Source organism: Puntigrus tetrazona, unplaced genomic scaffold (genome assembly GCF_018831695.1).
Source record: "Puntigrus tetrazona isolate hp1 unplaced genomic scaffold, ASM1883169v1 S000000472, whole genome shotgun sequence".
In the NCBI taxonomy this organism is placed as follows: domain Eukaryota; kingdom Metazoa; phylum Chordata; class Actinopteri; order Cypriniformes; family Cyprinidae; genus Puntigrus; species Puntigrus tetrazona.
Genome location: NW_025048114.1, coordinates 481,557 through 495,422, shown reverse-complemented (window position 1 = coordinate 495,422; position 13,866 = coordinate 481,557). Strand labels below are relative to the sequence as shown.

Genomic DNA, 13,866 nt, shown 5'->3' with positions numbered 1-13,866 from the left:
ACATATCATGCTCTTTCCAGAGAAAACTAAACCCTGGATTTGTAAAAGCGTGTAAAACTTTTTATATACATTTTTCCGTTCGTCTTCAGGGCAATCATAGCAGCTCTACGTAGCGACATTTGCTCAAGCATTTTTTTTTGAACAGCGCTCCAATCAATCCGATCGATCTCTGAAGATGTTAGAATGCTTCCCCGTGGTTTACACGGGACAGTTAAAGATATACGGCACGGAAAGTCAATCAAGAAAGCTTTTAACGCATTTCCTGAATTTGAAGCCTAAGGAAGCCAACGGGATGGAAAACCGAAGTTAAAAAGAAAACGCACAACGAAACTAAGATTCTAAACGAGTGAATAAATAAAACATTGCGTAATTATTACGTCAGTTCGAATTCTGTGACTTTCTAAATTCGTAATTTCGTCGTTTAATTACTGTACCAGAGTAAAGTACATTTTTATTTCCTCGCAGCTGTCTGTATTTCTGTGGCGCTAGTGGCAGCCCAGCGTATTTTATACTGATTCAAGAAGGAAAAAACATGTCAGTGTTCGGCCAAATTGTCGTCGATATACCAAGTTTTTCTCTATATTCTCTGTAGTCACTGCGGTTGCCTGACCAGAGGTCACTTTTCTAAGATACTTCAAGTGCTTTGAAGTTCCCAGACTTCTTTCCTCTCAGAGCCTCGTCCTAGATTTCAGCTTTCATGAAGACATGAGCTTAGGAAATCTGTTTGCTCAAAAATAAATAAATAAGAAACAAACTAATGATACAGCAGAGCGTGAGAGGAATATTACTCTGGATCTGCCGGGTTTAGTTTGGGAGTCGACTCTCGAGACGACAAGACGTTCGGTTTTCCTGCAAGAAACCGTTATTTTCGCTTTGATGGAGTTGTGGCATTTTTGACAGCGCTTCGAGCTAATTCTCCTCAGGAAACCTCGCTTGCAATTACCTGCCGCTTTTTCCGGCCACTTTAGCTGCGAAGAGAGCTGCAATTTTCACTCCCACAGCAAAAGTACGGCCTCCTCTCTCCGCTAGTCTCCAGCCGCCTTTAAAGTGAGCTGAGATTGACATTTCTCGGTGACCTGAAAGTCCAGGGAGGTATTCTCTGTGTATTTTCAGGAAGCTGCCAGCTCGGCTGTTACATAAGGTGATGAGGCTGGACAGCAGCAGGGTTAGATTGTGTATTAAAGATTAAAAAAATAAGACGAGAGCTGTGGGCACATTAGTTAAAAGACACATTTTCTCGAACTAATTAAATTAAGTAACGTGAACAGAAAAAAATTACGTTTGTGGTATGATAAAATGTTAAATATGTAAAAAAAATTATAATAATACATATATATAGGTAATGTGGGAGTTTTTCAATCAATCAATAATACAAAAAATTTACAAAGTACACGTATTTAGTTAAAGTTGATCTGCAGTAAAAATTGTAATAAAGATTAATTAATCAAATACCATTGTTACTGTTTTTCTGTTGTTGCTTTTTAGAATACACAAAAAAATTTATCTATTTTTTTATTATTAAAATTGTTGAGTGAGTAGTAATATTAATGTTAATAATATAGGAAAGGCTAAAAACTCAAATGAAATAAAAGTAATTTATTCCAGTCAAATAAAACAACAGGTTTTTTTTTTTTTATTTATATTTGAATTACTTCTGAATTGAAATATAAAAGACTAATAAAAATGACAAATAATAAATAAAATTATAATAATATAATAAAATTACTACTAAAGTTAAATTAAAATAAAATTCGGTACTTAAAATGAGCAATTTGACCAATATAATACTTTATAATGGATATTATGAAGCATAATTATAAGTTCTAGTGTTGTTATTAACTGTCAACCAAAACTTTAACTATTAAAATAGCTGTTGTTCATTGAAATAAATCTTTTTTTTTATAAATAATTTTTTTTTTTAATGAAATAAAAATAAAAGCTTAATAGACATCTACAGCATATTAACATTCAAACTCAGACATATATCATAATCAATACATAACATATATCGTAAGCAAGATAGTTGCTCTTTCAACCTTTCAAGTATCCCGCGTTTTATTATTCATCCGTGTGACTGCTTGTCTTTCCACACTTGACCTATTTCCGTGCTCCTATCATTGAATCTGTGTGAGTATCACCGTTCAAGATATCTTTTTTTATATAGTTGACAGAAAAGCACTGACGCATCTGGCCCCAAAAAAATCTTTAGTTGTTTCCTACGCAATAATTAACCAGCTTCAGGATCTCATCGGCATTACCAAAAACTAGCAGAGACGACAATCTGCTTGGACATGAATAATCCAGCTTTGTTTTTGCCTGGGAATGTCTTTGTTTCACAATCCGTCTCATTTAGTGCAGCCCTAAAACTCAAACGTGCATCTCCGTGAAATATGATATTGATTTGAGGCATCTGTAAACAGACCTATAAATGACTATGAATGTCTCTCTGCTCCAGAACGCTTACAGCATACATGAAAGCAGGTTAGAAAAGGAAGGAAGAAAAAAAAAACAGCAAATGGTCAGGAAGCATTTCGGTTGTGTCTTAAATATCAGGCCGGCCCGTGTCGAACAGTTTACACGCAGACCTCAACGGGAAAGCGGTTCTGATTCGACTGATTTCAGATGCCTCGTCGGATCCCTGCATTGATTTCCCGGGGAATTTCGACCGGTGTGTCCGTATCTTGACAGTAGTGTGAATCAATAAAGACGTAATAACTATATCTTTCAGAAATGAAAACGGGTTTTGCAAATAATAGTAATGACAATAACAACAATAATCAGACTAAAAAATAAATTAACTATAGATATTGTAACGTCCTTTGCTTAAAATAAATGATAAAATGCATGGTTTTTTTATTATTATGATTGAGAAGTGTATACACATACACATGGATCGTACATATATACATTTACTGTCTATAAAATAACCTAAAATCACCGTGCTCCTCACGTGTTACTGTTTGTGATCTTCTTTCTGATTGGTGGATTTCACTTCAGAATTGTGGGTAGTGTAGGACTAGTTTCCTTTTTGTCTGATGCCACCAAGTCTTCTCTGTCACAGACGAATCGATCGAATTGAATTTGATCGAATTCATAGCAAGTCCTTTATTTTTGGGATATTTCATTACCTGGATATGGATTGCATTACAGAATGAATTCTGTTTCTCGTAGACCTCAGCCTCACGGAAATCACTCTGAAATCAAGCAGCTTGAGCACGAGATCAATTGCATCAGTTGCTCACTAATAGATCCATTGGAGTGAATGGGTGCCGTCCAAACTTGGTCTCTCGGTTAGAAGGTGGTTTGAAGTTAAAAAACGTCTTAATGATGGATTTGTTTCTTGCAAACACTTCACAAGACATTCATTGGTGCACCGGAGTGCCGTGGATTATCGTGGACTCTCATTCTGACGGCACCCATTCACCGCAGAGGAACCAGTGCTTTGTAAGTGACTGAAAGCTACATTTCTACAAATCTGATTAGGAAGCGTACTCAACTACAGCTTGGATGACCCGAGGGTGACTGAACTGTCAGCTAATTTTCATTTACGGATGAGCCATTGCTGTTAACTCTTGCTTTAAGTCACATAGTCCCAGTCTTGACTTTGACTGATTTCTCTGTTAGTTTGCGCTCTCTGAATGGAGTACTACCAGAGTAAACCGGGCCAGTCAAGGTCACTGTCTGCCCCTGCAAATTACCTTGGGATAGTGGATATCTTCCCTCATTACTCAGACACTAGATCTGAAGGTAATGGCTCAGAAGAGACGGACTTAGGAGGGAGTGAATGAGATTTTAAGGGGCTTGTATTTCCTTCATCTCGGCTTAGAGACCAAACAGAAACCCAATCATTCCCCTTGGAACAAAGTTTGACTTTGGGAATGGAAGGACGTCGGGGAAGACCCGGCACGAAAACAAAAGGCCCCGTTCAAGTCAAAAACTGATGAAGAACCTGATAGTCCCGCTGTCTGGGTAACTGAGCATATATCGATGGTTTACTCTCCAAAATTGCTCGCGTCACTGCAATGCCCTTTACAATGAACTGAAGGACTGCTTTTTGCCTCACTTTCTGGTTTTTATCAGTGTAATAACTTTACGTAATAACTTTAGCTTGTCCTCGGCACCCTTGACTTCCATCGAGCTCGTCAAGGACCGTCCGTCTACAACATGCAATCATTCACAGGAAGGTATCAGTCATTCAACATGTGGTTATAAATATATAGTAAACGCATTTAAACCCTTCGGATTACAGATTTTCCTTGAAATCAGAGCACGAGAAGGGCAATAAGTATTTTATTTATGGTGTAAAATAGTTAAATATATACATGAATGTGTGTACCATAAATAAACAGAGTATGCGTACAAATATTAAAGAACAAATGTGTATTTTTGGATGTGATTAACGGCATTGATTAATTTTTATTAATCATGATTTATTTATTTATTTTTATTTATTTATTTATATTTATTTAAATTATACGATTAATTATTATTATTATTATTATTATTATTATTTAATGTGAATCCATTCAATAACAATAATAATATGTAAATATGCATTATTATTATTATTATTATTATTATTATTATTATTATTATTATTATTATGAAATAATAATATTATATTAATATAATCATTATTTTATTGTTATTATTATTATTATTATTACTCTTGTTGTCGTATAATTATAGTGATAATAATCTATAAATAATAATTTTGTCATTTATTTTTATATATATAACTTTTATGTAACTATCATTACATACAATAGACAATGTATTTTTTGTTATTTATTAGTAATATAATTGTTTTTGTTTTAACATTTTGTACAATAGTTCCAAAAATAGTGCTTATTATTATTTATTTATTTTATTTAACTGTTTTTTATTTTATTTTTGCTCGTTTGGTTTTGCATCCGGTGTCTCATCTGGTCATTAAATGTATTTTCGGCTATAATAATTGTATGTTGGACTATCACTAATTTAGAATGAATACGCTACCAGCAGGATTCAGGAGAAAAAAGAGAAACTGCATGAGCGTGAAGATATAAGGCTGTTTGGCAGGGACGGAGGCCTGCAGGCTTTCATCCACACTCCCCGTGAAATCAGTACAAAGAACTCAATTAACACTCGCAGCCATGTTCTCTCCCTTCCCAGCTGAGGAAAGCCTTGGGATGAAAGCGTGGAGATTACTCAGACTGCAGGGTGGAAGGAGAATATTCACCAGGAGACCGACTGACAGCTCGGGTTAGATGCAAAGCTGTCGTTTAATGGCTCGCCGAAGACCTAGTAACGCCCTAGCAACCACATAACATACAAACAACCAACAAGTTCTGCCCAGAAAACTAATTCATTAATTCATAAACAGTAGTGTGCCATTCAAACTTAGTAACATACTAGAAAAAAAAAGATGTTAAGGAGATGGAACTCCATTGATACAGATTTAATTTATGCTTTAAGTAATCCATGTAATTATCAATTGAATCTTCTATTCGTAAAGCAAATGGGGATCACTGACAAAATTACAAAATCATATCTATTTTTTTAATCTGTCCCGTCAAATTGTGAAATGTCGAAATTCGCAACGTCTAATTTTTAAAAGTAAAGATAAAAGGCTTTTTTGAGGAGAAAAAATCCATTGGTTTTGGAAGACGATATGACAGAATCGTTTCTCTCTCTTGCCGTGTCTGAGTAATAATAAGGTTTACATATTAATGAGATGCTTGTGTGCTAATGAACGAGCCTGTTTCAGTGGGTCAGGGGTCAAGCTCTGCTCTCTTGCTAATTGCAAAAAGTACATGCTGTTCGGATTAAAGCTTTATTCGACTATGTTTTAGGGGGAAAACATGTAGCATAAGAATTTCTCAATATGTCCAGTGATGCATATTTCAAAAAATACCATAAGTAGGCACTTCTCGACATTAGGGGAACCAGACAAGCCTGGAACTCTTTAAAATGTGTTTAGCTGACTTCATAAAAAAATAAGGAAGTCTTCATAAAAGTATGCTTCTTTTTTTTTTGCATGCACTATGCAAATGTGTTTAATGGGGAAAAAAAGATCTATTCAACAATATCCTAAATACCGTCTCCTTAATATTTAGACTGCGTCGAGAAAGTAAAACATCGCCTTTGACGACGCTTTCTTTCTGGAACGTCTTTCAGGAAGTCAATAGTCAATGTATCTGCTTCTTAAAGGATTGTTTCTGTCTTGCAGCCGACCAGCGAGGACGATCTCTGCCCGATCTGCTATGCACACTCCATATCAGCCATCTTCAAGCCCTGCTCCCACAAATCCTGCAAGTGAGTTGCTGCCAATGTCCTATCAACAGCTCCGTTCTTCCTTTAAGAGATTAACACCGTGTCGTAAAAGGCTTCGGTGACCATTACTTACACATGGCATAAACACTGCCTGAAATAAGGCCATGTTTCCACTGGCACTGCTGGGTAGATTACAGTCCATTACTGATTACTAATTACATGCTGGAAATGTGAGTTTGTAATGTAATCTGTTACACACCTTGGACTACTTTTGAGTTACTTTTAGATAACATTTGGCGTAATGTTATGTTTATTTACGTTGTATTTTGGTTATACGCCCAGCTGATGTCGGTATCGGACGTCCTGTCAACACCGATATTAGACGTGTATTGACATGGACTTCTGGTCAGCCAACGTCACAACCAAAACTAACGTAACGGCATGGTCTCAGCACCTCGTTGAAGTTGCCGCGATATCAAAACGTGCTCTTGATCAAATCAATTTTCTCGACGGCTTGTTTTTGAGTCGCTCGATGTATATCGTGAAGAACGGTGACTCAGCACTCCTTAAGTGATTAAACGTCACTGACGGACCGATCTCTCTCTCCCTCACTCACTTTGTCTTTTATTTCAGGGCCTGTATCAATCAGCACTTGATGAATAACAAGGACTGCTTCTTCTGCAAGGCCACTATCACCGGAGTGGATGATTACGCCAAACCAGCCAGCTCTTAGTGCGCCCTTAACACACACCGACACAAAAACTCCACATTACGCTCACTTTCCCCAAAGACTTCACGCATATTCAGGTCGGACTCTTGATTTCCACTCGGTCCATGTATGGTCACTGTTGGTTCTGCCAGCGTCGCTCATCATAACACGTTGTCCTCTGACGAATGGAACAAGGCCTTGCAAGGCAATAGCTCTTCCCGGGTGTCTTCGTGATGAATGGCTGAGATCTCGTTTAGAGCCGCGTGCTCATGGTGCTTCTGAAGGAGCAGCCGAAACGCTGAATGTGGAAGATCTGCTGGTAGTGATGGAGAGCGTCTCGATCAGTTTTCTGATCTGATTTCATCTCTGCTCTTTTCCTTTCAATCCTTTCGTCTCGTCCGTTTTGGTCCTCTCGTCTTTTTTTCTCACCTCGTTTTGTCTTCATTTGTCAATATCTCATCCTTCTCTCTTTTTGTCTCGTTCTCGTCTCATACTTGTCTCTTTGATCATCTTCTCACCTCTTTCTCGTCTCTTCTTATCATTCTTGTCTGTTCTCTTTTTGTCTCGTTCTTGTCCCCTTCTAGTGTCTTCTAGTCTCATTCTTGTCTCTTTTATTACTTTTTTTTACCTGATTCTCACCTCATCATTGTCTCATACTTGTGTCTTCTATTATCTCCTCACCTTATTCTCATTCTCATCTCTTCTCGTCTCATTCTTGTATCTTCTCTCTTCTGCTCTCCTTCTCTTCTCTTCTCTTCTCTTCTCACAAACTCTGGTTCTATTATCATATCAGGAAGTCAGATTTAAACTCAGTACTAGTGAACAGATTTTTCACACCACTCTGTATTTGCTAATGTTTTTATATTCAGTAACGACAGCCATATTTGACATAGACGACAACATGCAGTGTCACGGCAAGCAGAACCTGCAATCACTCGGGATTGTACATGATTTTCTACATAAAAAAAACACAAGGAAAAAGAAACGCATCTACGTAAAGCGTTACGCGCGCTAATGTGTAATAAATGTTTTATTGCAGATTTATAAAGCATCGTACGAGATAAAAAAAAGACGTTGATGCAGTGTGAGACAGCGATAACAATTCCTTTGATTTCCCACCAACACTCGGCTACATTTCTCCGTTCAGACGGCTTTCACGTTTGGTGTTCACGAATGTTCTCAAACAAGCTTCTGCTGTCTTCATGCCCAGATCTTTCCTTCAGTCTGTTCCATTAGGAGTGCCTCGACTGCTGTTTTTGTTACAGAACACCAACAGACATCTAGATTTAAGTGCTTTGCCGTTGTGTGCATGGGGTTATCTTTCCCAGAATCCTTTGCTAATGGATTATGTTACACTCGGGCTCTGCCTGCACTCAGAATCCATCGCCTTGCCACAGCTCCCTTAAAAGGATATCCAGCCATTGACAACTGCAATTTTCTACACCAAATAAAAGTCTAGTGGTGCGGCCCAGTTTTAAAACCCACAGAAAATTAGATGGAGTGAGCCAAGACTGGAGGTGGACCGCAGCTCCGACCGTCACGATACGGCACGCAATTGTTAAAACGACTTGTACAGAATTCATCACACGCTTCTTACTAATGCACACCGACTGTTTATTTCACACGCGGACTATTTGCTACGACCAATAAACCACTGAACTTCCAAACACTGTATAAAACTGATAATAAGTACGGATTATCAAAACCAAAAGAGTATTTGGGTCACTACTTCTCTCATTCGGACTGTTAAAGCATTTCTCACAGCGTGGTGTAATGTTGTTTTGAAAAGGGGGTGCATGATATGAATGTAGGACCCCCCCTCCATAGTTTACTTAAAATGTGTGTGCGCGTTTGCGGTGAGCGTGTACCGACGACTTTAATTTAAGGGTTTCCACTCTCAGGCATCTGCTATCGTTGTCAAAGGGAATTTTAGATTAGTTAAGCAATATTTAAAGGACTGTTGATGTTTTTTTTGTTTGTTTGTTTTGTTTTTTTAGAAAGAGAGGACATGGCAAATTTCGGTTCTTTCACTTTTGTGAGAGTGTACATGTATTGATGTATTATTAGCATTAAATTATTTATCCTAAATGCTGTCCGGTGTGCTTACTTTTTAGCCACTTTTCCACGTATATATCGGCGTACTAATATATCTGATTATTAAGCATGTGTTTAAATATATCCGACATTTATTCAACCCTGTTACCGGATGGTTTCCCCCCTGTTTAAAGAAAACGGAAATGGAAATTTTGATATCAAGGTAAAAGGTAAGCATAATCTATTTTTTTCTCATTTTGTATGTGTTCTAGATATTTATTTATTTTTATGTATGCATATATATGTCATTTCTAAACTATTACAAATAAATTGTATATTTAGTGTAAAATGTCGATGTAGAAAAACGGAAATAATATTTTCTCTAAATAAATGTGCTCAGTATTTTTGTTTTATTATTATTTAAAACCCTGAAAATGTATTTTTTACAATATAGTTGACTTCCTTCATTGCGCCCAACCTTTCAACCCTGTTGCCAACGCTATTATAAGAAAAATTGTTAAACGTTAATATATGCAATGACTATTATTATACGTGTTTTGCTCAGGATTTCTCTATTGCCTAAAATAGGTACGTTCTTGTTTGTGTGCGGACGAATCTTCTTAAAACTCCATCGAGGTACTTTGAATCAAAGCAATACAGAAACACGGCATAAAAAAATGGCGCGTATGGTCACCCTAAGCTGAAGATAGGAACTTCAAGCCCGAACAGAATTCGGTTCGATTTATCCGTAGTACTTTCTTTCATTAGCTCATGCTCGTCTCAGACATCAAAGGGATCTAGCATGGCTGTGTCAGACAGTACTACATTTAGTTTTAATAACAGCAACCTTGGCAACGCACAGTAGCTGGTGGCCAAAACATTCCTGCTGTCTCTTCCAGAACAGGTTTTGCCAATTCAGTGCTGTAAATTAGAGATGATGTTTGTATCCCAAGTAGGACGCTGCGCTCTTTTGAACTAGTCTTTCTTTCTGACCCAGCTCCCAGCATCCTTCACTCCAGCTCGCTCTCTCTGGCATAAAGTTGGTTAGAACATTAAAAGAAGTGTCAGCGCCAGGCGGCTTTGAAAGGATCGCTCCACCTTGGACTGGTTGAGCTGTGTTTGATAATGTTTTTGCTGTGAAAGAGTCTTCGGTTCTAGTAGGTGCACAGTAATGAAGGATCGATTGTAAAAGCTTCGCCTTTGGCCCAGAGGTCTTGAATTTAAAAAACGGTGATTCAACGGCTTACTTACGTGCTCTTTGTGACGGGGTTTGTAAAAGATGAGCTCAATGAGCCAAAATAAAGGTTGGAGAGAGCCAAAAAACAGTAAAAGATTTCAGCTTGTTTTAATATCCGCCGGGTTCTGACTGTATGTGATTCAGTTTATGAAATATGCTTCTAGCACATGTTAATCGTTTTAAATAAGAGTCCTACAATAACCTACGTTTTATGAATTTACACCGAAATGATACCAAAGCATGTCAAGTCAAAATCATAATTAAATCAAGAAAATGTGTTCATATTATATACTTTAGTGTTGCATCTAAAATCTTGACTTTAATTTAGATATAGTATACAACGCTGATTTTTTTTTTAGGTTTAAATCTCAGTATGTCACTTTTACAGCAGCAATTTTAATTGTATTTTTACTGTACTTTTTATGTTAATAGTTTTCATGTCAGCATATAAAACGTCAATGCTTAATGTACTGTATGAACAATAAGTACGTACTTCAGATATGTACGATATATTGGTATTTTGTTTCAGTTTAAGCGTTTAACTTGTACAAGCAGTTTAAAATACATATGTTATATTGATATTTAAATTTTAAGTGTTACATATGAACAAAGTTACTATACCATATGACATACTAATATATATATAAGGATCTAAAGGAACTCAATTTTATATTTATGTATGAACTATAATATGTTGTATAATTTATTTATGAACAAATAGATACACATTTTGTTGATCTTTTAGATTGTAGTGTAAAGTCTTTTACGTATGATAAATTTAGCGATGAGTACATATTGTGATTTTTAGCGTTAAAACCATTTAAGATGTGGATTTTATTATTATTTTATTATGTGTTTATTAGCTGCTGACGGCACCCATTCACATCCATTGCTGAGCAAATTCCAAAAAACAAACCCGTCTATATGAGCGTATTGTAGAAATCAAGTTTAAACTTAAATTGACATCTTTGACTGCCTTTTATTAACCATTTGTTATTCTTGACTGAGCTTTTCCCTCAAAAACACTGATGATTTATTATTTTATGTTCAAACCACTTAAAACGCATTTCCGTTTCAGTATCGAAATGTATGTGTTTGTTTCGATGCCTCTTTCCTTTTATGATAGATGGATAAAAGATTGGAAGATTTTAACCCTTTCGAAGCGCAGCATGAGGAAAGCGTCTTCCCTCGCCGCTCACAGTTCTGCAGCTTTCCATTGATCTACTGCCTAGAACCTGAACCGCGGGCCGGCAGGGTGCCGGGGGGCTTATAGATCGCCTGCAAAAATAGCCCGTCCGGAGGGGAGGAGGACGGGATAAAGAGAGAATCCTCTCTCCCCAGGCAGGCCACCGATAGCACCCCGGGTGTATTTATAGATGAACGACAGCAAACCTGAACCTGGATCGATACCGTGACCGAGACCTGGCCGAGAAACCTCGGGGCCAAACCAAGAAAAGTCAAGGTGAGCGGATGAGAGAAACCCGAAAGCTTCACTTTCAATGGCAGGGGGTCAAGAACAGGCCGTGAAGCACTTCGTTTTCGAAACGATTCAGATGCATTGTTAACTGGAATCTCATTGCACACTTTTTAACGGATTTCAGTTGCATTTATTTGAAAGCTTGTGTTCCCAGGATTAGGCCATCGGTCAATCAGGACGTTAGCGGTGTGCGTCTCCAGACGAAACCAGTCAGTCAGGTTTATTTCGCTCGAAACAACTCCGATTTACATTTCAGTCTAGGACTAGCCTTATCTGTGAAACCCGGGGGGTATTAAATTAACACCTAAAAACAAAAATATACTTTTTTTGGTAATTATATTACATTACACTGCTGAAGTTAACCAGTTACTTCCCAACATTAGTTTTATCTTCTAGAGGATTGCTGGTACTTAAAGGGATAGTTCACCCAAAACTGTGTCACCCTCATGCCTTTATATCTATGAACGATGCTAAATAAATGGTGATCCACTTGTGATCTCGTAAAAACACCTGCTTGTCCTTAAACCCAAATTGCAAAAACAGCATTTTGAATACAGTATAATTGCATGTTGTTTCATTAGCAGGTTGTCTGATTTGTCTGATCATTTTTTTTGCCAAATCTGGGCTCAGTTTCAAGCAGATCTTCGTCCTGAGGCTTTGGTTCATTTTTAGGCTCCAGTTTGTCATTGTGTCCTTAACGCGGATGTAAACAAGGAACAGGGATGAACTGGACGATGCTTCCCTCTAGAGGTAAAGGTTAGAAGCACGTCTCTTATCTCTATTATATGGTCACATCACATACAGTTCTTCTGTCATGATTCCAAAGCCTCAAAACTACTTTTTCCCTCACTTATGTACAAAAAAAAAAAAATTTAGCCAGATGAGATTAAAAGTAGTACAATCCGTTAAGGTTACTAGTTAGTAATTGTTGATAGTCTGACAAGTCACTTATTGGATGAAAAAAAACTGCAAAACATAGTTAACGTTTATTATGTAATGTATATATTATATATATATATATATATATGTATGCATTCAATTTAGTCATGTCAACTTTATCAATCCACTTCCACTCAAATACATTTAAATTCTTAGAAATCATGTGAAACTATATTTATTTATTTTTTGTTTTTTATGATTTTCTCCATTTACCTTGTCTTTAAAGTAATTTTCCACCCTGTTAGTATACACTTTCTCGCCCTTCCAAAATAGACTAAAATTCCACAGAGATACATTTTTGGACAAATAGAGGTAAATGTCAACTCTCACTCCTGCTTTTTTTTTTTTCTCAAAAAACTACCGCTAATTTAGCTAAACGTTACCACCCTGTTAGATTCCACCCTGTTGGGTGTTCTCGTAAGCGCAGTCTAAAATGAGTTAAATAACATTAACACTCAATTAATGTCCCTCCCCCAAAGGAAATCTGGATTATTTTTTTTTATTGTTTTGAAACAATATTATATAAATGCAGTTCCACATAATGACGAATGCTCATTTGCTGTTAGAACCTGGTATTCAACCCCGTTACGCTCCATTCCACCCTGTTAGACAAGTTATTATTATTATTATAATTTTAAGCCGCTGAGCTTGGCCAGTATGTGTTCCATTTTGGTAAAATGCTAAAAACATAAGTAACATGTAACTTAAAACAAATATATAACAGGAATGACCCATATAGAAAAACAAATGAAGTGTCATTTTAAACATGTAAATGATTATTAGGATTGTTATTAGTAACAATTTATAGAGATTTATTGATGGCAGAAGTCACTTATAGTCACAGATTAATGTGCGTATTGGTAAAATTAAGAGCAGCCACATATATTCAGGGCTATTCAAATAACTGGTGCATATGACGTAGCACATATATCATTATCATTATTTGTATTCATCATTTGGTCAAAATGAGCAGATAACATCTACCTTAATGTATAAAGCAGCCTAGAAGACGCACGCATAACAGTGATAGCTTATATCAAAACGTCTCTTTACCTCCCTCTGCTGTCAAACGAGGTGAAAGTCACAAACATGAATAATATCATTTAAACATTTTCATTTCATCTGTTTCCACACATGCAAAACAAGAGTTTATAAAGAAGTCTACTTAATTGTCATGAATATAAAACGTAATATCCCTAACTAGTAGCATATTAT

General features: G+C 36.7%; 1 protein-coding gene across 1 annotated transcript in view; it reads left to right on the top strand.

The window, feature by feature from the left end:
* Window positions 1–9,052, top strand: part of LOC122334047 (E3 ubiquitin-protein ligase RNF123) — a 95,728-nt gene extending 86,676 nt beyond the window's left edge. The window contains 2 exon segments of the mRNA XM_043231948.1: window positions 6,212–6,297; window positions 6,889–9,052. Of these exon segments, the coding sequence (XP_043087883.1) occupies window positions 6,212–6,297; window positions 6,889–6,988 (186 nt within the window). The 3' untranslated portion in view covers window positions 6,989–9,052.
* Window positions 9,053–13,866: the final 4,814 nt, after the last annotated feature.